The sequence below is a fragment of the Epinephelus moara genome, chromosome 22 (genome assembly GCF_006386435.1).
Source record: "Epinephelus moara isolate mb chromosome 22, YSFRI_EMoa_1.0, whole genome shotgun sequence".
NCBI lineage: Eukaryota > Metazoa > Chordata > Actinopteri > Perciformes > Serranidae > Epinephelus > Epinephelus moara.
This window is the reverse complement of record NC_065527.1, coordinates 11538972-11564277: the sequence shown is the minus strand read 5'-3', so window position 1 is coordinate 11564277 and position 25306 is coordinate 11538972. Positions and strand designations below refer to the sequence as shown.

The 25306-nt window shown below is 41.9% G+C and overlaps 1 protein-coding gene across 1 annotated transcript; it reads right to left on the bottom strand.

Moving 5' to 3' along the window:
• Window positions 1–2459: 2459 nt before the first annotated feature.
• Window positions 2460–23332, bottom strand: col9a2 (procollagen, type IX, alpha 2). Its single transcript, XM_050034140.1, has 32 exons — window positions 23077–23332; window positions 21867–21941; window positions 20653–20688; window positions 20479–20541; window positions 17482–17535; window positions 17189–17224; window positions 14754–14777; window positions 14579–14632; window positions 14401–14454; window positions 12642–12692; window positions 12494–12550; window positions 12324–12377; window positions 9556–9609; window positions 9345–9398; window positions 8831–8884; window positions 8673–8726; window positions 8473–8526; window positions 8322–8375; window positions 8179–8232; window positions 7534–7578; window positions 7357–7410; window positions 7201–7254; window positions 7067–7120; window positions 6912–6983; window positions 6445–6480; window positions 6255–6299; window positions 5797–5829; window positions 5523–5669; window positions 5355–5409; window positions 5013–5201; window positions 4256–4333; window positions 2460–3787 (listed from the first exon to the last, which is right to left on the bottom strand). Exons 1-32 carry the CDS (start codon window positions 23146–23148, stop codon window positions 3582–3584), a joined length of 2076 nt encoding a protein of 691 aa, XP_049890097.1. The 5' UTR covers window positions 23149–23332; the 3' UTR covers window positions 2460–3581.
• Window positions 23333–25306: the final 1974 nt, after the last annotated feature.

Sequence of the window (25306 nt, the reverse complement as noted above, 5' to 3'; positions counted from 1 at the left end):
ATGAAACCAGGCAGGATTGAGATGTAACAAGGGGAAATAAGCAGCATGACCAGCAGGGATTGTTCAGAGCTCTGTTTTTTCTTTACTTATACAAAATAAGCAAGGTACAAAATGTCCATGATCTTCAGTTACAGCATAAGATTTTACAAAAAGGGAAAAAAAGGCTTACAGGCTCAACAGCAGTTCTGGCAGCAGACGTGACCCCCAACCTGACCCCCTCTCTCTGACACCCAAACTACTTTCCTCACCTGGCATATCTACCCCTGGCCTGTACACACCCAAACTACTTTCCTCACCTGGCATATCTACCCCTGGCCTGTACCATTACATAGAAAGGTTCTCAAAAACCCCATTACCATACTATATACAATACATGTACAAATTAACCCCACTAATACTTACATACACACAATACAAATAAATGCTGACTAATACAGGTTAAACAAAATACATAATAAACTGACGAGAGACCTAACAAAAGCCAAACTCAACACAAACCCTCTACCCCCTCCCCTCTCTGCTCCTACACTCTTGGTTCAGCCTAACCAGGTAATTATTGGAGCCAGCTGGAGTCCTGTGGCTCATCTGTGCACTCCATGAAACCACAACCTCCCGGAAGTTGACCTCAGAGACAAAGAGGAGTTAGCAGGGTTCAAAATAAAAGCACAACAACAACCAAAAGAAAACTTCCTGTATTAGTTTAACACATCCAACTTTACTATGTGTGTGCAATGTTTGTCACCTTAGTGAGGGGGATGCTTCCCAGCTCCCTCACAACGACATACTTACTATGACATTTTTTCATGATTTTGGACGACATACTATACTATGATATTTTTTCATTATTTTCGACAACATACTGTACTATGACTTCTTTTCGTGATTTTGGACGACATACTGTACTATGACTTCTTTGCATGATTTTGGACGACACACTATAGTATGACATTTTTTTCATGATTTTGGACGACATACTATACCATGACATTTTTTCATGATTTTGGACGACATACTATACTATGAGATTATTTCATGATTTTGGACGACATACTAAACTATGACATTTTTTATGATTTTGGACGACATTACTATGGTATGACTTCTTATCATGATTTTGGACAAGATACTATACTATGACATTTTTGTATGATTTTGGACGACATACTATACTGTGACTTGTCTTCATGATTTTGGACGACATACTATTCTGTGACTTGTCTTCATGATTTTGGACAACTTACTATACTATGACATTTTTACATGATTTTGGACGACATACTATACTATGACATTTATGCATGATTTTAGATGACATACTATACTATGAAATTTTTTTCATGATTTTGGACAACATACTATACTATCACTATTATTTCATGATTTTGGACCTAATCCTGTACTATGACTTTTTTTTCATGATTTTTGGCAACCTAATATACTATGGCATTTTTTCACGATTTTGGATGACATACTATACTATGACATTTTTTTCATGATTTTGGACGACATTCTATACTAGGACTATTATTTCATGATTTTCGATGACATGCTGTACTTAAGCTATTCTTTCATGATTTTGGATGACTTCTTTCCATGATTTTGGACAACATACTATACTATGACATTTTTTTATGATTTCGGACGACATACTATACTATAAGTATTATTTCATGATTTTGGACCTAATACTATACAATGAGTTCTTTTTATGATTTTGGACAACATACTACACCATGACATTTTTTCATGTTTTTGGACGACATACTACACTAGGACTATTATTTCATGATTATTGACAACATACTATACTATGACTATTTTTCCATGATTTTGAACGACATACAATAATACGCTGTTTTCCATGATTTTGGACGATATACTATAGAATGTAATTTTTCTTTAGTTTTGCATGTTTGTAGTTTGATGTCTCTTGTTATGTGTTTCTTTAGTCTTGTTTTGCATGTCTTTGTAATCATTTTTGTCTCTTCTTGGTTGTTTCTTTTTTTTTTTTTGACTTTCCAAAAAGAAATAGTAACCCTTAATTACTTAGTCAGAGGCCCTTGGGCCCGTAACCACTAGGCTGTTCAACTCTGATGGTGTGCCCAATCAACTCACCAGCTCATGTGTTTCTTTAATGTCTTGGTCATTGAATCTATCATGTGTCTTACATATGTTCTACTAGGAAACTGTGGCGAGAAAATTGTGGTTGTTTTTCATTGCAAGAAACATGTATGGGTGCATGGGCCATACTGTATTGATTAGTACAGTATTGTGTTGATGCAAAAATGTTCACAAAAGCTGAGCATCTGCAGCTTTGGAAGCATGGGAGTTTATTTACATGCATAGAACTGATAGTAAAAAAAGATTTGGAAAAGGGAGAAATGAAAAGAAAAGGAGCTGAAGGAGACAAACTTAAGAGACTTGTTTCCATTCCTGACATGATACAGAAGAGCATTAGATTTTATAAAAGGTTCCTCTTTATTGGTTTGGGTGAACCTGAACAGCCAGAAAAAACACCCTCTTTACAGATGATTATATAAAGAACAATAAATAGCTTCTGTTGATGAAAACAAATCAGTCATTAAATAGCTGACACACTGTGGAAAGTTGACAGTGGCATAGGAGGCACATTCGGGCTGATTCGTCTTGAGAAAAAGTCGTTATTTCTGTAGGAACTTTTTATTACTCACTGAATTCATTAACACAGGATTTTTGTTGGTGCATATCATAACCCATTTCTTTTTCTCTACATAATAATCAACACACATTTACAAAGATTTACAGCACTGCATTGTGGGAGATGGGAGTGCCCATCGGGATATGCTGTTGCCAGGCAACAAGAGGACGAGATCAAGCTAGTCGTTAGTTTCTAAAATGAGACTTGGGAAGAAAGTGGGGATTGGCAAGGGAGGGGGGTGGGGGGCAATGTACACATGAGGTAAATCAGAGGTTTCGCTAAAGCTTACAGATGCAGATACTACATTTTACAATACAGTACAGTACCGAGTGTAAGTTTCAATCATTTATTGGTCCTTTTTGTACACTTTGAAGGCATCAGGTGTGATGTCACAAGAGAGGCAGGGCATTTATACTTCAAAAGGCAATGCAAACAAAATATTGCATATGTAAACTTATTTAAAGTGACCACGGTGTGACAGAAAAATCACCTTTCACCACACTGATTTTTCAGCTCCTCTCAGCTCATAGATACTGTGGTGGTGAGAGACAAGGAGATGCAATATAAATCTGTTCCTCTTTCACTGCTGGAACAGGGCTGGGATATTTGGATAGGACTTACACTGACATCATCCAAAAACACTAGAGAATTCAGAGGGATGTGGGTGGCTGTGAGCTGCTGTTGTCATGGTGATGTGGGGGATTAAGATCAGAGTATGTCCCGCCAGTCAAAACTTCAGGTTGTCAGTTTGAGGCGCTATACATCCAGTCACTATCATTGTCCCCCACCCCTCGTTTGTAATGTTTTCCTACAGAGAAGAGTGGTCTCTCTCTCCTTCTCTTTTCTCTCTTTCTCCCCCCCCTCTCTCCCAGGTGTTGTGAGCTGCTGATGGAGAGGCAGGTGTCTAAACATTTGGTCCTTTGATTGTTCCTGCCTCCTGTAGTCTTGGTGAGGTGTAGGCTGACGCAGCCAAACACATTGCCGCCTCGCAGTAACCTGGGAGACCTGATGGTCCCGCCTTACCGGGGCGACCAGCCTCTCCGGCTGATCCCTGGGGTCCTCTCTCGCCGTGCCGACCGTCTCGAGCAACGCCATCAACACCAGGAGGACCTGCGGAGGGTGAAGGTTCATCATCAAGGAGGGATTGAACTGAATTCCAGAGGTCAAGATGACTAATTGCACTGAAGTCCATGTTAAGAAACTCTCTCTTAACCCCACTCTGGACTTGGATTACACATTTGTACTGTATGTATGCATATATTTAAGCTGTGTGTACGTGTGCACAGGGGAGTGTGAGTGTGTTTTCCACTGTTTGAATTAGTGTGTACTGTTGCAATCCTATTACATTCTCATTCAAGAGCATCTGTTAAATGACTGGAGTTAATGATGCTTTTAAAATGCCTCTGAGCAGCCTCTCCTGTGGAAAGAGCTGTAATGCCTTCAATCCTTCAGTTTCTTTCTGTACCTTTACTCTTGTGAACCTTTGGTCAGTATCACATTTTGTTTTACATCCCAGGTATGGGCACACATTTGGCAAAATTCCACTGTTGTTCAGCTTCAGGATGCTGTAGCTCTTACCTTGTATTCCTGGGGGTCCAGGCGGTCCTGGGTGGGGTTTACCAGGGTCTCCTCTTTCTCCTTTTGGCCCTCTCTTTCCTAGGGAACGAAAAGGGGTTTGGGCTCAGATGCAGCCTGAAATGCTACATTTTCAGTGGTGTATTCATATGTAAATGTACTGCTCTACGGTCTGTAGCCATTTTTCATATGAACTCCAGACAATGTCAAGAGAGTCAGATCCAGACATTATCCAGGTTCCCTTTCACACATGTGGCACACAATAGGGGATTGTCCATGTCAGAGTGCTCTCACCTACTGGAAATACTATACTATAATTTTTGGTTAGGTGAGGGATGACACCTGGATAGAGCGTGCAGGACATGATGCCGAGTACACCGCAATCACTTAGCTTGGTTGTAATTTGGTCATGAACAACATATTGTTGTTGAATTGGACTGATGCCGTCTCTCCAGTTAGACATTTTTGTTGCCGTCTTTGTGTAAGTGACTCTTTTTTTTTCACCCAGTCTTCCATTTGACAAACTTCTTCCACACGCCCACTCACTTGCTTTAAATTCTCAGGACAATCACCTGCTCTATTCACAGATGGGCTTAATCGGACATTACACTGACTTTCTACAAGGGAGCTGGCAGAGTAAAGCCCGTTTAATGTCTGATACAACAGATTCAAACATTTGCAGTCTGACGTACAGCTCCTCTGGGTATTGTCTAGATAATTTAAGGTTTGCAGTGCATGTAAGAAAGAGGCTTATTTCTACCTTTAAGTCCTGTGTTTCCAATCTGACCAGGTGCTCCAATTATGCCAGGAATGCCACGGGAACCAGTTAAGCCATGTGGCCCCTGAGGGCCAGGTGACCCCGGAGGTCCAGGAGGTCCGGGAGGTCCCATAACACCTGCTCCACCAAGCACAGCCCTCTTGGCGCTCACCGCTACTGCAGCTAGCCTCTCTGTGAAACAACAGACAGCATCGTCCTTCGTGATTAAATTACCTGTGATGAAGGGCGACTGATTGGTTAGGAGATGAAAGAAGCTTCGGGAAACGAGCTAATCTAATCTCCCCTATGGACATCAAAGGTGAATATTTGGGTCTAGACGCTCACCCTGCAACATCTTCAACACCACTTCAATAATATGCTGGTCAGATGCATCACGTCCCTGGAGAGAAGGAGAGAAGTCTGAGTGGTGAAAATGAGACGGCAACTGACCACGTGCATCAATCAACATCAGTCCTTATATCTTCCATGCATCATAGAGTGAACTGGACTCACTGATGCTCCCTGAATGCCTGGCATGCCAGGTACTCCTCGCTCTCCATTAAGTCCCCTAGGACCGGGCAGTCCTGGCGGTCCCTGGTCTCCAGGTTTTCCAGGGTCTCCAGTGGGTCCATTGTGTCCGGTGTCACCCCTAATTCCTTGCTGCGAAGAGAGGAGCGTCACGGAACAGTGAATTTATGGAAATATGGAGGCAGATAAAATTGATGATGTTAAGAGTAAAAACAAAAATGGAAAAAAGGAGTCAGATTTCCAGACAGTGCAACCTCACCTGTCCTTTGGGCCCGGGTTCACCAGACAAACCCTGTCACAGCAAACACAGACACTGTGTCACTTTCACATTCATCACTTCCATCCATCATTTCCGCCTCAGAGACACTCATTGAGCAATAATTCAAGAATGAATATTGTAAATGAATGTCTAAAAAATACTGCTTCAAAGAGCCAACGTGCATCATTGCTTCACTGTCATGTAAATAGCTCATTTGCCATCTGGACTATTATGGGGATTTGTATGCTAATTCAAAAGAACAGACTTCCTCTTCGTCTTAACTTCTGTATGTTTATGACATTTTTCTGCTATATATCACTTTGCTTTGATGCCTCCGGAGCAAAATGTTTAAACCTTCTTATCTAAAGCCGGTGAGTTTTAGTATTTGGTAGATCCGGAGACTTTTTTTTGTGAAAAAGTTTTGAAACAGTTTTAGGTCGTGCTGTAATGATTCTTACCTTTTCACCTTTCTCGCCAGCCAATCCCTCAACACCGGGGTCACCCTGAAAGCGTCACAAAGAAAAACGATAAAGAGGGGGCAGAGGGAGGGGTGACTGTAGAAAATATGTGTCAGCACTGGAGCTGAAATACAACATACAAATATATTAGATACGTTTCTGACAATCCGGTTTAAAAACTGCAACTCACATCATCTCCCTTTGACCCGACTTTTCCTTGGAAGCCCTGGAAAGAAAGATAGTTTGAGTACATTTAAATGTGGTTAAATCTCAATTATAATATCATCCAAATAAAGGAAAAGGACAGGAGCTAAATATTGATTCAAGCCACTGACACCACAGATCACAACGTAAGAAAGATGTTGTCTCATCTCTAAAACATGGAAGATGAGGATGCTCAGATTATCATTTATATTGCTTTTTTATATTGCTCGCCTCATTCTGTGATTTACTGTGGATTGCTGTGGCTTTTATTCATGGGTAAACACTGCCCCCAATGGACAAGTCTGGGTAACTAAGCCATAATGAAGTGTGTATGAATGTAGGTGACGATGCTCATGTTTTACAAAGCAATAGATTTGTTCATGCACACANCACACACACACACACACACACACACACACACACACACACACACACACACACACACACACACACCTTGTCTCCTTTGGTTCCAGTTAGACCCTGAGCACCTGGAATACCAATGGGTCCTCTCTCTCCTTTGCCTCCCTGTTAGGAGACATCAGAATGCATGAAGGACAGTATAGCTGCAGATGAGCTAAAATTTAAAGCAATGCTAAGAAGCAACTAACAGGCTTGCCGACGACTCCCTGTGGCCCAACTTCTCCCCGCTGGCCTCTGTCACCCTGTAGAAGACAGGTAAAGATGAGTGTGACTTCATAGTAGCAGCTTTTAGTGCTTTCATGTGATAATTCTGGATTTGTACCTTGGGTCCAGGAACTCCTTCCATACCAGCCTCACCAGGAAGACCAGGCTCACCCTGTGAGAATACAGATGAAGTACAGTTACTCACCCTGCTGCAAAATATAAGAGCACATCGGTAATGCCTGAACAAAATTCATATTTTGTGGGTGTGTGTTACCAGAGGTCCAGGGGCACCAGGCATGCCAGAGTGACCCCTGGGTCCAGGCTCGCCCTAACAAGGGAGGAGAGAAGATGGAGAAAGGTAATTATATGTTTTAGAAACAGGTGCCAGGAGAGTTCTTAAAAAACAGTAAAGGTCAATGTGACATGTCATGAGAGTTGGTTAAAGCCTCACCTTAGCCCCAGGTCCACCTTTTGACCCTGGGCTGCCAGGCAATCCCTGCAGACAGAAATAACAAGACTGAAAAAAGTTGAGGAAAACTCTTCAACGTGTGTGTGTGAGTGAGTGTGTGATGGTATATCACAGTAGGGCATAACGCAGGGTAAGCTATGGTGTTTGCAGCAGCGTTAGTGTCACTGCAATGACCACACATCAAAGTGTGCATCCAATGCTCCATTACCTCTTAGTCAGACAGACGCACACACACTAACACAACCCCACTCGCATACACATACGCAGACACACACACACACACATTATACCCACTGGTCTGATTGTGATAAATCACTCGCGGTGGGAGGGAGAATGCTATTTCAAGGTGGTTTAAATTCTAAAACAGCGTGGGTCACAGGGTCACTGTTACCTGGATGAGTGCCCAGAAAACAAAACACACCAAAATTTACAGGCTGCTTCACGCTGGTTTCCCCTGTCTGTGTTCTGGCTTTGCTGAACGGAGGAGGAGAACAGACTGACCCCCTACGTGGTCTGAGTGACAATAAGCTTTTACAGACGGCCTTATTTGCATGTGCTTTTAGAGGCATTGCTGAACGATCCTCAGACAAACACCCCCCGAACACACTACACAGACTGATCACTCACCGCTGCTCCCTGAGGACCAGGAGGTCCAGGCATCCCAGCCTGGCCAGGGCTGCCCTGCAGAAAAAAAGAACAGAGGAAGAATAAATTGCCATCTTTTACTGCGATTGAAGTTACTCATCATTATCACGTCTGGCAACCCTTACCTTGATTCCAGGAATACCAGGTGTGCCATCTTTTCCATCAATACCCGGCAGACCCTGAAAAAGCAGGCGGATGAGTCAGTGGAGTCATTTGGCACACTCACTGAACACCGCCACAACTGTGCGGCACACAAACAAAAGTGCGTTCACTCACATTCTCTCCCTTTTTGCCAACCGCGCCCTGTGGGCCCTGGATACCTCGGCTGCCCTGCAGAAGATAACCAAAGCAGCATCAGTGAATTTGCAGTGCGCATCAAGATCACTGCCCTCATTCAAGTTGTGAGGAAATGTTTCATCTTTTTTTGTCTTGCTTTGACAGTAAACTTCAAGGGAAACATTCTGAGAGTCACCTACTTTGTCTCCCTTGTCTCCTGCATCTCCGGGTGGTCCCTGAGGTCCCTCCTCACCCTGCAAACAACAGAGAGACTCAGAGTAGCTCTGGTAGACAGTTGGTACCTGTTTTAATATGAATAGTCGAGCCTGTTTGTTCGTGTGTGAGAGTGTGTTCTTACAGGAGGCCCAGGAATTCCTACAGGTCCGTTGATGCCCTTGTAACCACGAGGTCCCTATGGGAAAACAAAAAAGTGCCATCAATCACTTCAGATCAGGGAGGATGCTAAGTCACGGTAGCCTACTATTCATTGTGATAAAGGGGTAATTAGCGCTTAACTCACTTCACTAATGGAGGCTACACAGAGAGCCAGCCACTCTTGCTTTGGCACTAAGCCGGGGCGCTAACTTGGCTAACGCGGCTAATGTTAACAGTAAGACGGATGGCTACAGCGGATCATTAACTACAGATGGAGGCACCGTGGACCCAGACAACCCCAACTCATTAGAGGAGGGGAGAGATTTGTGTTAGCATCATTTCCATATGTCCCCATTGCTGGTAATGGATGATGTTTGTATAGTGGGGGCAGGTCTGGCTGTGCCTCCTTGGTGCTCATCTAAGAATGAGAACACCCTTGTACCCAAAGAGAAAGAGGACAAAAAAGTTATATGTGGAAAAGAAACGGTGGTACTCACTGCTTCCCCTTTAGGACCCATCATCCCTGGGTAACCTCTCAGACCCATCGGACCCTTAGAAGGAGGCAAGGAAAACAGGTTGAGACTGAGACCATCATCAGACATAGAGCAAATACTACAACACTATATGTGCTGCCAAATTTAGATAATACCATGTGAAACAAAATGCATATTAGCCAACTTAAGAAAAAAAGATGAATTCTGAGCATACCGAAGGTCCTGGGATGCCCTGTTCTCCAGAGATGCCCACTTCTCCCTTGGGGCCCTGGTGGAGGAAAGGAAAAGGGAAAGGCTGATTAATTATTCTCTTTCTGGGCTGCTCTCTTGATTTTGGCTACATGTCCACAGAGTTTGACCCAAGAAACTCTGAGTCGGATAGGAGAGAAAATTGAGTTTAAATCACTCTGGGATGGCTGCTGGTTGCTTTGATGTGTGAACTGGTCTTTGATGGTCACATATTGGTAGACTTGTCAATGTTGTTAAAAATCTAGCTCAAGCAAGTCAGCCAACTAAAGCTAGCTGGTCAAACTCTGAGGAAAAACCTAACATACATTTGTCAAATAACCATCATCAGCTGGTTTTAGAAGCTGAACCCATTCAAAGCTCACAATGGTTTATTTGTGTTATTGTAGGAATAGCTTGACATTTTGGGAAATGCACTTATTGGCTTCTTGCTGAGAGCTATATGAGGGAATCAATAGCACTTTCATATCTGTCTGTTAAGTATGAAGCTGGAGACAGGTAACATAACTGGAGTAGGGGGTAACAGCTAACTTGACCCTGGTCAAAGCCAAAAAATACACCTCAGGCTCAGTAATTAACTCTTGAAAATTAAGTGGTGTTGATGGATAATACATGCTATAACTATTTGTTACAGTGGAGACTGTGTTTTCATAATTCAGGAGCTCAAAAGTCCAAAAAAATGTCCCATTGGACTCAAAGCCCAAAGACAAACGCACATTTCTCTGAAGCACACGGCTAATTATTATGCAGAATGATGTCATCTGCATATGGCAGAAGAATCTCCTGCCTTACTCTGCCTCTGACTGGCTAGTACTTTTTGCCTTCGTTGGTTAGGTTTAGGCATGAGGAGTGAGATTGGTTAGGGTTAGGGTAAAAATATCTGGGTAAACCAATCAGAGGCAGAGTGGGGTGGGTCATGACTTTGCCTAGTAGGAAGGTCTGATGAGATAAGTCTGCCTAATTATTAGCCATGTACTTGTGTTCAGGAGTGTGTGTAGCCTGTTTTTGGAGAAACTTCAAAAATAGGCTACAGAGCAATGCGCATTTGTTTACAGGACACCAGGCTATCAACCAAATGGCCTTTTGGTCTGATGGGACATATATTGAACTATTAGGGCCTCGAAATCAGGAGCCATTGGAACAATATCATGGCACCTTCTTGGCCAGGACAGTGACTTCATGGAGGCTTGTTGCCTCCGTGAGGTAAACAAAACTGGTAAACTGTTAAACAACCAGCCACGACTCCAGGAAGTCAGTGCACTTGTTGCCTGTTAGAAATACTTACAGAATATAACTCCCCGCAACCCTACAACCTGTGGCTTTTACATTTCTGTTTGTCTACAAATTCAAACCTGATAGGGATATTTTTGAACTTTGGACAGAGCCAGGTTTGCTTAGCCTGGTTCCAGACCATAGACCCCGTCCACTCAACTGAGTAGGCTTGCATCTCTGGTCTGGCATACTGCAGTGAATTTGCGATTTATCTCGTCCAAACGATGGAAGGGGGCGGGTCTAGCGATTAGCCAATCAGCGCCACGCTGATGTCAAGCTGTGCGCCGGTGGGTAACTGGTGAGAATAGCAACAATGGCGACCGCTACACATCCTACAAACCACATTAACGATGCTATCGAGGTATTTCGCCACTACTCGCGTTAATGGAGGACCAAATTAAGGAAGCTGCTAAACTGGATTTAACGGCAATGCAGCTGGGCGTGCACGACGACAGAGACATTTTAAACGGGCAATGCTCGCTTGTTTTCGCGCCCCCGAGGCATGGATACTAATGACGTCAGATTCTGGGTGAGTCGTTGATCTCTACTGATTGGTTAGGGAAAAATCAAATTCCCTCCCCCTTGTAAATCGCCTTCAATGGAGGCAATGTCAGACTGAAGGTTCTGGGAGCTTCAGTCTGACACTCAGGCTAAGGTTTGCTATTTTCCTTTAAAAAATATATTTTGAGTTAATCTTTTTGGTCTCCTGCTAACAATGATCTTTCCACTACCCTCAACAGAATCATGTCATGTCATCCATTAGCCAGTTTTAGCAGCTCTGCTTTTATTTTTCAGCAGTCTAAAGATAAATGTGACACTGCTCTTGCTCACTAATCTACATGTGTATGGCATCACATAGTCCTCAGTAATACAGCAAGAAGTCAAAGAGCACATTTTTCATATGTGGTGTCTGTGTTTCAGCTTCAACAGCTCGTGGGGATGTAAACAGCTCGTGCTGGCTGTCTTTAAGAACAAAAGAGAGCAGCAGCACAGTGTAACCTTGAGTCAAGGCAGGTCTTCTAAAATACTTGTCAGACTCTGAGGAGCGGTACCTTGGTGCGATGAGTGTTTTTGAGCGTCTCAGGCTCCTTGTGTGGGAAGATCAGAGGCTAATTCCTCGGGCCTGGCTAGCCGCTCCCTTGGAGCCCACTGTGGGCTCATTAGCTGTGCTTAATACAGCGAGGTGAGAGGGCTGCGCGAACCCTGACTCTCTCATCCTCCCCTTCATGTACCTGGCTCTTCACCATCCCTTTCATCTGGCTCGCTGCATGCTGACTGCAGGGCCAGGGCCAGGCCTGACTAATCGCGGCCAGATTAGTGCCAGTCATGTGCCTCTGGGGGGCTTCATTAGAGCTAATCCTTGCCTCTGCTGGTCCTGAATGGTGGGTGAGTGTGCAACATGTACATATATGGGTGTTTGAGTTCATGTGTGTATCTGTGAGAGCAGAGATTTGTGCAGCTCACCGTTTTTCCTATGCTGCCAGGCTCTCCGAGAACACCGGCACGTCCTTTGTGTCCCTGGAGGGCAACAATCAGTCAGTAGGGTGTCATAACAATTTTGTAATGTAACATAATCATTGATGCTGAAAAAAACTATGCTTTTTACTCAGGGTGACTTGAAACAAACTACTCACCTTGACTCCCTGCAGTCCCTGGGGGCCTTTAGGTCCTGCTGGACAGTTAAGAGGACACTGTTGTCGAGAGAGGGGGATATATGGATTATGAAATGTAAAGTTGCGTCAAAACAGATCTGCGATGAAAGTGGATGTCATTAGATCTTACCTGGAAGTCAGCACTGCCCTCTTCTCCACCAATGAACTTCCCAGGAGGACCCTAGATAGACAGATGGATGGACAGAAAGCCATTTGGTCACAGTTGCCGCTACTCCCATGAGCTGAGCCAGCACTCTCTCATTCTCGCTCTCTATCTACTTCTCCCTCCATCTTTCCTTCTCTCTGTTTATAGATTGAGTTAGGAAGTAAAGTATCTGTACAGGGCCTGATGTATTCCTGCTACAGTCAGATGAGACAGCCCACTGATCTAATGGGGGTTTATTTACCCTAGGACAGCACTAAAGCTAAACAAATACACTCCCCTGAGCTGGGAACATCACTCTCAATGAAGACACACCCCCTCTTTGGAACAACTCAGGGATGCACACAGGAGACTGCATACACCATTGGAAAATAGACTTGAAAGTGTTACGCTCAAAACTATTTCACCACTTTCTCACACACACATACACACAGTCCGTTGGGACCTGTGCATGCAGCAGTGAGCTCTGGCTGTTCTAGGTGCTTTGTTGTCATACAGTACATTTTAAAGACTTGTTAATTGCTGCTGGTTATACAGAACAGAGCACACTTCAACACAGCATTAGCAGACGTGATGTTGACTTTGTCTTTGCTTTACTTTTACACTGCAGTCTTAATATAAGTTAACTGCAATTAGATTGATGTAACTGTATGCTTGATTGAGCCCAATGAGCTTCTGGCAGCTCATTTATCTCTCACTTCTTTTCACAGCTGATGTCACCGATCACACAGAAACGACTGTCCTCAGATATGAAATGATTTACTGTGACATCTTCTCTGTGGATAAGGTTCGAGTTTATCCGAGCGGCAAAGTTTTATTCACTGTTGTATTGCTAGCTTAAAGCAGATATATCAGTATCGGCACATATGTTGGGCGATATTATAAGAAATGACAGCATAGGTACGCCAAAGATTGTGTTTAAAGGGACAGTTCATCCCCCAAATCAAAAATACTTATCTTTGCTCTTATCTGTAGTGCTATTTATCAGTCTAGATTGTTTTGGTAGGAGTTGCAGAGTGTTGGTGATAAAATACTTGGGATGTCTGCCTTCTCTCAACAATAATGGAACTAGATGGCACTTGGTTTGTTGTGCTCAAAGTGCCAAAAAAAAGTGCATTTGAAAAACTCAACAGCAATGTTTCTTTACAGAAATCATAACCAGGTTACTTAAGATAATCCACAGACCTTGTTGTGAGCAGTTTCACGTAGGAACTATTTTTTTTCCAGCCAAACTCCATCCCCAACACTGTGTCATTGCGCAGAAGGAAGTGTGCATCTACTCATGCATGAGAGGCTAGTGCTTGTTAGAGGTGCTAGGTAAGCTAGCCCTAGATCCATGCTTCCAGAGAAGGTAGACATCTCTACGGCTGATGTCTTTAACACTCGGCAACTCACACCAAAACAATCTAGAGTGATAAATATCACTACAGGTAAGAGGAACAATATGTGTTCTAGATTTTGGGGTTAACCGTCCCTTTAAAGTGATTTAGAAACAGTCGCATAGGTTCGTCAACCAGCGGGAAGTTTATTTTTCAACTGTGATTAAATTTGTGTTGTGTTGTTCTTAATTTGTGTTGTATATTGTTTATGTTATGTATTGCAGTACAGACAACAGCCTTGCTACAACATCATAGCACTCAATAGCACTTGCTGCATTAAAAATAAGACAAAAGATAACAGATGGATAAGATATTTCCTGGACAACTAGTCCTGGATGGTCACTTACTGGCTTGCCAGGAGGTCCAGGGAGTCCTGGAGCTCCAGGTGATCCAATGACACCCTGAATAAAGCGGAGGAAGGAAAGAGGTGTGAATAAGAAGCTGAAAATGTAAGGATTCTGGTGCTGCTTATAAGACGTTTGTATGTCATGAAGGTGGTATAATAAATTGAAGCTGGTGTCCTACCTTTGGTCCAGATGGTCCGATTTCACCTGGAAGTCCAATTGGCCCTGGAGCTCCCTAGACAGAGAGCAAAAAAAGAACAATGTGTACACATCCCAGCAGCCACAGAGTGATTTCCACACCTCAAAGCCATTATGTGATAAAGACATAACTGTGTTATGCCACAAGAGCTACTTACAGACAGTCCTGGAAGGCCGGGTCCCTGCATTGACAGAGAGGACGAGGGGTTAAACTACACTGTGACAAGTGGAACCTATCTGTCAAAGTATCAATTAACATTTGCAAAAGCCAATTAATAAAGGCAGCAGTAATTCAGTACTGCTTGTGTACAGTGTCAGAGCGCAGGGTAAACAATGCTCCAGAAGAACAAAGACACAGAACGCAATCAGTTTGTGTTTGCTCTGTCTTTTGCTTGGAATTAATTATAAACAAAGTAATTAAGTAAGTAAGCCTTCTCAGAGGAAGAACAGCCCACAGGGCAGGATCTCCTGTCTGTGCAGCGTGAGGCATCTGGGTGTACAAGCACAGCCCCCAGACAGGACGCCTGTTAATGCTAAACAAAGGATTCAACTAATAGTGTTGCATTCAAGCATGACATTGGATGACTCTGGACTTAATGTTTGAATATATTGGAAAAGGTCTGATAGATGGACACTGTGCACCACCTAGTGGTATTAGACTGTGGCACAGATCCTGCTTTGCACTGTTCAATTGACTGGTCTTGGTGGTGTGCATGGAGTCAGCAGTTGCGTTAATAATGATATGTACTTAAAGTGTGGATCAGTGATCACACCTTTCATCTTTATTAAGGATTGTCTTTAGGAATAAGGCTCATGTCAGCTGTCGAAGGCAGATGCCACATCTGGGTAAACCAAACCCAAAACGGGGCACAGCTGGTCAGGCATCCAGGCATGAAGAAAAGAGGACTCAGGAGGTTGCCTTATGAGACCAGCTGGGTTACAATATGTTTGTTAGGAAACTGACTAGGCTTTAAACAATGTCTAATTCAGCCCGTCATAACTCATTTTCATAAGCATCATGACAGCCCTATGAGATTAAATGTTCTCTAATTAGTCATACTGTACCCTTATGTAAATAAGTAAAAAGACTCAAGTACAATTTTGAGGTACTTGTACCTTATTTGAGCATTTCTATTTTATTTATTCCACTGCATTTCAGATGGTAATACTGTACTTTTTTATCCACTAGACGTAAGTAGCAATTACAAGTTACTATTCTGACATTTAGATAGATAGATAGATAGATAGATAGATAGATAGCTGCAGGTATTTAGAGATCCTTGTCATTTTTAAAATGTCTATAAGTTTGTTGGCAGTTCCACCAAAAAAGGATTTCTACTCTTAACTTCTCCAAAGGTTTGGTTTAAATAAATGTTTAATGTTCGGTTTAAAGTTATCCATTATTTCACAGAAAAGCCAAGATAAGAAAAACTGTCCAAAAATTATTACACTTTTGTGTAGCAGAACAGTTTTTATTCTTCTTTGTTACCCAATAAATTATCTTGTGACCTGACTTGACTCCCAGGTTAGGAATCACGAAACTTTTTGAAAATACTTGTGTTAAATTGGAGTATAAATGCAGGACTTTTACTTGTACTTTGGGTTTTTTTGTTTTTTGTTTTTTTTTACACTGTTGTATTAGTACTTGAACTTAGACAGACAGTTCACTGCAAAATCAAAAACACGTATTTTCCCTCTTCTCTGTAGTGCTACTTAACAATCTCGATCACTTTGGTGTGAGTTGCAGAGTGTTGGATTTATCAGCTGTAGAGACTGTCTGACTTCTCTCCAATATAATGAAACTAGATGGCACTCAGCTCATAGTGCTCAAAGCTCCAAAAAAAAAAAGAAAAAAGAAAAACCCAACAGCAATGTCTCTTTCCAAAAATCCTTTATATTATTATACTTATTATACTAAAGATAATCCACAGTACTTGTGCATCTACTCATGGATGAGAGGCTCGTAACAACACAGATGTACACACACAAGATGTAAACAATAATGGTGTCCTCCTCGACTGAGCTGTAACCTTAGCTAGCTCAGTGATGCTAGGTGAGCTAGCAGTAGCCCGTCTGTGCAGTGATATGGTCAGCAGGTGTAGTTTGGTAGAAGGAAATAGTTCCTTCTACCGAACTAGGTAGAAGGAACTACCTAGGCTATCACTACTGAGCTAGCGGTAGCCTGGCTGTGCTACTGCAGTGATATGGTCAGCAGGTGTAGTTCGGTAAAAGGAAATAGTTCCAACATGAAACTGCTCACAACAAGGTCTGTGGATTATCTTGAGTACCTAGACCATGATTTCTGGAAAGAGACATTGCTTTTCAATTTTTCAAATTTACTTCTTTGTCGTTTTGAGCAAGGTGTGTCCTATCGAGTTCCATTATATTCAAAAAGACATCTCTACGGCTAGTAACTCCAACACTCAGCAACAGCACAGCACTAGCACAACAGGGAAGAGGAAAATATGTATTTTTGATCATGGAGTGTACTGTCCCTTTAAGAAAAGCACCTGAGGAATTCTTCCAAGTCTTCCATTGGATATTCAATCATAATACAACTTTATAGCAGCAAAAACTTAAATAGTTCACTTACCGGAGCTCCAGGTTCACCACTAGGTCCAGGTTGACCCTGCAAACAACAGAAAACAACAACAGTAGCAGTGACACGCGAGAATCTTACACAAATAAATGAGGATAATATCCTCCTCCTGTGAGCAGGGGTTCATTGTCATGCTCAACATCACTATGACAAGATAATGGGACCATAACCCAAATACTTTTTTATTGCAAAAGTGACCCTTTAATATGAAAACTTTTTCCACAGAACTGCATTAAAATGACGCATTTGTTCTAATAATTTTTTCCGGTGGAGGTTCAGACACTTGCCTTGGGGCCCGGGCTCCCGATAGGACCTCGATCACCCTTTGCTCCAATCAAACCCTGAGGAGAGATGAGATGAGATGTTGGCAGGATGATATGCTGGACATAAAGGTCAAAATGTAGCGGAAAAAATTCATTGAAGAGGTTGAAAAGTAAATTATCAGCTATCATTGTACTTTCCACAGGCGATGTGAGACATGAATTCACCTTACAATAGGGCTAATCACACATTTGATCGAAGCTGACACTGTTCTTGTAGGTAATTAGGAAACAAACCTGAGATTGAGATTCCAGGGCGGATTACTGGCTAAATCTTGCAGGAATGCATGTGAGTGTGTGTATATGTGTGTGTGTGCTTCTGTTAGCATGTGACCAAGAGGCATTGGCACTCAATTTACCTCCAACCGAGACTGGAGCAGCAACTGAAGCTTCGCCACAATTAAAGTTATATGAGGTAAATCAATAACTAAAAAGCCCCAAAGCTATAAAATCATTTAAAACTCATCTGATCATCTTTAGCTCCAACTCATTGCTACCTGTGATTGCCACAGACTTAATAGCAATCAGCATGTAATCAGCGAGGGATAATGGGTCTGACACAAAGTATGTTAACCTCATCATGTACAATTCCTCATAATTTGGCCACAAAGCACATTTTTGTCACTAAAATGGTGAAAAAAGCTTTAATTACTAAATCCTTGTGTTGACAATAAACCTATAGTTCAGGGAAAATTAAGACCCAGAAAAACAAAAGAATTGATGTGCTCGACTCACTGTTTGAAAAATCATAGGGTGCTGACCCAAAACTCACAAACTAAATAAATCCAAATGTCAGCACTCACAAATATCGTATATATCAGTCTTTTAATAACGCACAGCAGTATCACAAACGGACGCGTTTCAGCACTTGGCTTTCCTCCAGCTGGCATGAATCAGTCAATCCAGCTGGAGTGATTCAGCAAGGTCCTGTCTGTTAGATATGTGGGCTATACCCACTTTGTGCATTAACGCTGAGGAAAGCCAAGTGCTGAAACGCGTCCGTTTGTGATACTGCTGTGCGTTATTAAAAGACTGATATATATGATATTTGTGAGTGCTGACATTTGGATTTATAAAATTAAGACCCAGCCCACAGAGGGAACGTCTAAACGTCTTAATGTGAAAATAACTCAAATGTACAATAGCTTTATGTAGCTTAATGACCTCACTTTAATTATAAAAGAGAGCAGTGAGACATAAAATGCTTTAAATATTACATTAAAGCAAAAACAAAACATAGCCGATGACATACATTTTTGATGACTTTTTAATGATGTCATTTTTTTATATGCCCAACCCACTGACTTTATAATGACTTAAAGGTACCCTATGGAGTTGTGTTACGATTTTGTTTACATTCAACATTTCTCATTAAAACACCCTCTGTGCATCCTTGAGGTGCAATATGTGTAAAACACTGTCTCACTCATAAAGCCAAATGTGCCGGGGAAATAAAAAACAAGTAAGTTGACCTTTAGTTTTGATCATTTTGACAAACGACTGTTACATTAAAGCTTTAACGTCCTAAATGTGCAGTGGGTGAAATCATGATGGTTGGTTAGCTCACATGTAAACAGTTGCATCTTAAAGACAGCTGAGGAAACACCACTGCTGATATATGATACTGTTGAAAGCTCAGGAAAAAGAAAGCACTGTAAGTGGACCTTAAGTTAGGGTTGCTGTTTTTAAATAATGCTATCCAGTCAGCACATAATATATGCTGTGTGTTGGCATGCATGTGCTAGTGCAACAAGTGACACTAACAACACACAGACTTGCTCATGTAAACACTGATCAACAGCGCCTCTAGTGGCCAAAGGGTGTGTAACTTATTGTGCACTTAGCTTTTTTTGTACATTTTTTACAACCTCATTTATCACTGTGTTGTGTATGTAACTGATCTTCTTTTTTACTCCTACAATTTTGATATTTTTATTTGATTCCTTAATATTTCTCTTGTATATTTTAAATTTTAGTGCAACTTATTTTTCTATATATTTTATATTTCTATATTCTTATATATTTTATTTACATGTATATTACTGTCTATTACTTGCTGCTGTAACACAGGAATTTCAATCGATAGAAATAATAAACCGAGGTAAATCAAAATAACAGTATTAATATGACACGTAAGTAAACTTGTCAGAATCCAACCACACCACTGTTAAATGTCCACTCACAGTCCATAAGAGATGAGTCATAATAGTGTCCATGTAAATATTGCCATCGGCTGCACCATCGCCACACCCTCCTGCACTCATTTCAATCCCAACAAGAGCTGTACGCACTATTGTCTCAGATTTTTGATATTGTAATAATGTAAGTTTGTCTATTCACTATGTCGTTATATCCACATTACTGATGATTATTTATTCATAATCGCACTGTGTATATATTCTGTGAAAGTCCTGATAGTCAATCCTGCACTACTGTTGCAGTATCCACATGGAGGTAAAACATATTGTGATAGTGGATTTTCCTCATATTGCCCAGCTCTACTTCCTGTTTTACCCCTTTATTTGTTTTTTGTCATTATATTCATAATAACCTACACTTGTTCACTTTAATCTTATGTTTAATTACTATTGTAAAAAATGCTTTACTATTTTTTCTTACAGATTCTACTTTTACTGTCGTAATTACTTGTGGCTTAAACAAGTGGCTCTGCAACTTTTTTCTGTACTCAAGAAAGAGGTACTTAGAAAATCAGGCTGCCTTTTCATTTGTTAAATGATGTTTCTTTAACACAGTTGCTCGGTCGTGCTATTCCTCTGGGGTTTTTTTTCCACATTTGTTTCCTCTCTTTTCTTTCTTTTCCTCATTAAGCTGATTTCACATTAAGCCTCTCAGAATGTTTCTTCTGGGAAACATTTTTATTATGATTTCATTAGCATTTCCAAAGCCATTTCTCCTCCCTCTCTCAAACACACACTAAATATTGACATCAGTCAGTTTACTTACATCAATACCATTCTCTCCTGGTGCTCCGTCGGGACCTGGCTCTCCGGGCTCTCCCTTTTGTCCCTACAATAAATTAAGAAAAACAGACTGTTGTCACAGGCAAAAAGTCTGAGTAAATCAAAAGTTAAAGTTTTCATAGTATAAAATCTAACAAACATTACAGTACAAACTTACTGGTGGTCCAGGGGTCCCAGGAGGTCCTTTGTCTCCCTGCAGAGAGACAGAGACGAGATGTTTATGTTTGGTATTTGTTAATTTGACAGAGTACAGGAACGTGACTCATGACATGGTAAGATACATGGCCTTTCAAACTGATTAATTTTGCTCATATCTGTATCTCTATATCACCACACTGCCCTGCATCATTAATAAATCTGAAAGTAGACAGGTGCTAATAAAACAGAAAATAGGCTGTATTGTGAATCTGCGTTTGTCTTGTCTGAGACTTTATCGTCTTAGGTTTGCGTAAGTGGTTTCTGATCTCAAATGATGTATCAAGTTGATTAAAGGTTAATAAATAAAATAAAGTGTCAAGAATCTGTGTGTTTGACTAGTTAGGGCACATTATAAAAGGACATGGGACAGGTTGTGAAAATTATATTGGTGCTGAAATGGTCATGGTGGCTCTGCATTAATACACATTGCAACCTTAATATGTGTTCTTCAAGGTCAAGACACATGTTCAGCGATTCAACCAGTGATTTATGGTGTTTCTAAAAAGGCTGGAGCTGAGCTTATCTGTGGCACAGACCCAAAAGGGAAAGTGTGGAACCTATAGGGCAGGCTACACCTCCCAGGTTGTACTAGAAACATTGTTCCCTTTCTTTGCAGTGAGAGGTGTTTAATCTACTCTAATGTACCCGCTGTATTCTGGTGACAACCCAATGGTGAAATGTCACAGTAACTCAGCAATGAATTAGTCACAAGTGAAAATGTATAATGAAGGTGGTAAAGCAAAGTCTAAGATCACAGATTTTTTTGTCAGTAGTTCAAACACATTATCTGATCTGAACAAATCAAAAATATAATCCCATCTGATTTCAGATCATGCATCAACACCAGGGCTTTACAGACAGTGTGTGTCCTGCTCCTCTCGCCCAGCAGCCTCTGCTTCCAACATATTTATACAACCTGTGAGTGGTTAACCCCGAGAATATCTCAAATGTATCACATTACCGCGACACAAACTCAGGATTGAGGCAAGGGTCCCTTCTCAAAGACCCCTCTCTCTGCCAGTAACAGAGCTCTTTTGTGCCACTGTGTTTTCGTTTGCAGTGTCCTCTGCTGGTAAGACTGCAGCACTGCAGGGCAGCTCAGGGTTGGTATTTCTCCAGCACAATGTTGGTCTTTGTGAGAAATCTGCTGGGCAAACCTGCTTGGGTACTCACATCAATGCCGTCTGATCCAGGGGTGCCGGAGGGGCCTGCTGGGCCGGGCTGGCCCTGTGGTCCAGGTGGACCCCTCTGAAACACAGGCAGGAAGACATTTTAGGATTATTGGCAGACAACAGTAAACTCTACGAAGTTCTTATAGTACCGTACAAATATCAAAACAATAATGTAAAGCATATAACCTAGTAGCAGCATGAATGTTATTTTCTTCAGTGTAAATATCACATGAATAAATAGTAAAACAATATTAACTAACTTGTCATATGATGCAGGATAGACCTACATCACATTAGTCGACTCAAGGGACTGCAAGTTACTGCACTGTGTTGTTTGTATCAAAGCATCAAAACACAAAAAAGGAACCAAAATAAGAAACAAGTGGAAAATATTTAATAAAATTAGTGGAAGAGAGGGGTCAAAACAAAGGGATGAGGAGGAATGTGGAAGGAGGGGTCATGAGACTGGCACTGTTTACCCCCACAACCCCCACCTAACACCCCCACCCCCATCCCAATGTCTGATTAGCCTGTCATGAATATCATCTCCGTGGATCAGTCAGTCCATCAGGTGATAAAGGCCTTTTGAATCCAACTCTGGATTCTTCAAACGTTGCATAAAATGTGAAAAAGAGCAAGAATAATCCTTCAGAGTGAACACTGTCAGACATCCAGTAGATGACATGTAGGTGTCTGTTTGAATAGAGGCTTTTCACACTCAGTGGACAAAGTTAGTGTGTGTAATGTGTATGTGTGCCATGGCCATGAAAAACTAAAAAAATCTTCAATTCTTTACTCCATTCTTCGATTAATAAAAATCTTCTCGTCCAAAAATAAGGGACCCAGGAAATGGCAAATCCTTTCCTTCAGCTGTGTCTCCTCAGTTAAGAGATAAGAGTCCTTACACGATAAGGATGATAATCCACAGATAGTCCGGTTTCATTTCATCTCCACAGCAAGAAAACCCACTTCCACCTTTTTTTCTTTTTACATGCATGCTATAAAGCCAGATGATCACCACCATTACACCTGTGCTGGTTCAGCCTCCAGCATTTTGATCAAGCAGCACCAAGACAAACACAACCTATAACATCACCCCAAGACATCCAGCGCCTACTGGCCCTTTCCAGGGGCCCTCAACCCCACTGGACCCCCCAATAAAAGGAGCTAATTCTGAGCAGAGCAGGTCTCAACCTCCCCAGTCCACTCACCACTTGAGCCAGAGCCAGGCACAAGGTCTGCAGTATTACCCAGGTCTTCAGCAAGGCAGAGAGAGCAGCCATGGTCCCTCTCCCCTGTCTGTCTCACCTCGGTTCACCAAATCCTCTCTTCTCTCTCCTCTTTCCGCTCCCTTACTCCTCTCCAGGCCGGCACAGTGCGGAACTGGTGGAGCAAAGCTGTCCGAGAGGCAGGGGTTGGGGGGGGTGAGGGGGCTGTGTGCACAGCCCAGACAAAATCCACTCAGGAGGAAGGAGAGAGCTGAGGGTGGGGAGGGATGGATGAGGAGGGGTGGAGGTGAAGAGGGGAGAGGACAGAGAGAGAGAGAGAGAGAGAGAGAGAGAGAGAGGGGTAATCCTGCCCCAGAGCCGGCCTCTGAAAGCAGAAGAAAAATACTCTATGTACCCATCAACAGTGTGAACACACACATACACACACCTAAATATAGTTACACATACACACACACAGACTGTATGTGAAAACACCACAGGTTATTACAGTAGATCTGGGGCAGGAGGAAACTCTCTGAATGTGTGCTCAATCAGCAGCTCCTGTGATTGGTTGATTTATGAATAATGAGTCTTTTATTCATTTGTCTTATTTACAAAGTTCTACAGCCAATTGGGCTGAGCAGACATCAAGCTCCTCCCACAGCTGTGGAGGGGAACCAGTGAATGAAACCTGTGCAAAACACCTAAATAGAGGCCTTTGAATGACTTCCTGCCTCTGCATCGGTCTCTCTCTGCCAATGTGTCTCGTCATTGTTGTTATTTTTTTCTCACCCTGAAGCGATCCTTTGGATGGTGGTGTAAATATATCCAATCATTTCTCATGTCAGTGTTGTACTGCACAGATGAAAAAAAAGCAGAAGGCTCCTTGGAGGATATAGCATATACACAAAAGGTGTTTTATCAGGGAGGAGGAAGAAGAAGTTTTCACTTTATCAACCAGGCCCCTGGGCACAGCATGAAGACGGCACCACCTCTCCTACATAGAAGCAGGACCTACAAGCCCTTTTTACATCATGATATAGGGTCGTGTAATGTAATACAACAGCCTTGGCCTCTGGTGTGACATATACATGTTGGCAGCGCTTTATGACGATAACAATAGTATAACATGGCAACAACAGTCATTTACCGTCCTTTTTATAGGTGACTGACCTCGTCCTCTGCTTGGAGGGTAAGCTGCTCTCGTACATTTTCATCCCTTATTCTTATTCTTTGAGTTAGCTGCTAACTGCTATCAGCTACTTTTTTAAAAATCTGCCACAGTGTGCCACACGCATAACAAGTCCTCAAAACATTACACCTGTGCCCTCCATGATTTCGGTCTGCCAGCTGTCCTGTTTATAAAGACATTGTTTCTGCACTCTGTTCCCCCATTTTGCGAGTGTACCTTTTATATAGAACGAGAAATTCCTGCTTTGAAGTTGCAATGTAAAAGGGGCTACGGACCTCAGTTTTTAGCCTTTTTTGTAGTTGTCTCTCTGTGGTTTCGTTCCTTTTTTTGTCTCTTTGTGGTTGTTTTGTGTCAGTGATTGTTTTGCCCACCCGTTGTAGTCATTTTGTGTCTCTCTGTAGTTGCTTTGCATCTCTTTGTGTTCATTTTGTGTCTCTTTAATGAATGGGCCTACATAGCACAGGCCCAGGGGTCCAAAGTGTCAGGGGCTCCCCTGACCTTCAGCTGCAGAATGTCACTTGAAGAGACACGTACCAACCAGGAAGAGACTTAAAATGAGTACAGAGAAATAACACAGCTACAAAGAGACGCAAAACAGCCACAAAGAGATGCAAAGTTACCACAAAGAGACACAAAATGACTACAACGAGAAGCAAAGCAACTACAAAGAGGCTTAATATGACTACGAAGAGATGCAAACCAACAACAAAAGATACAAAATGACTACAAAGAGATGCAAATTATCTTTAAAGAGACTCAAAATGACTACAAAGAGATGCAAAGCAACTTTAATCCATCCATGCATGATTGTTACCTGTAGACATGGAGGGACAAGTAAAAAGGCAGCAAGTAATATACCTAATCACAACTTCATCTCCTTGTGTTTTGAAGACCCAAATAATTTGCTGACATCTAGTGGTCATTTAATGAAGAGCAGATAAGTTCCCACAGTAATCAAAAGTTGCCTTTTAAGGCTCAGTAAACACAACTCATGGATGTGTGAAAAAAGACAGTATAGTGACCCCTGTTGTACGGATATTA

What these genes read in the sequence shown, in the direction of transcription:
- col9a2 (XM_050034140.1), bottom strand. Translation starts at nt 23,148, where the DNA reads ATGGCTGCTCTCTCTGCCTTGCTGAAGACCTGGGTAATACTGCAGACC. An exon ending in AGGGAGTCGTCGGCAAGCCT is followed by an intron (nt 6,984 to 7,066) that starts GTTAGTTGCTTC and finishes GTCTCCTAACAG; the next exon opens with GGAGGCAAAGGAGAGAGAGG. An exon ending in CTGGCGAGAAAGGTGAAAAG is followed by an intron (nt 5,830 to 6,254) that starts GTAAGAATCATT and finishes TTGCTGTGACAG; the next exon opens with GGTTTGTCTGGTGAACCCGG.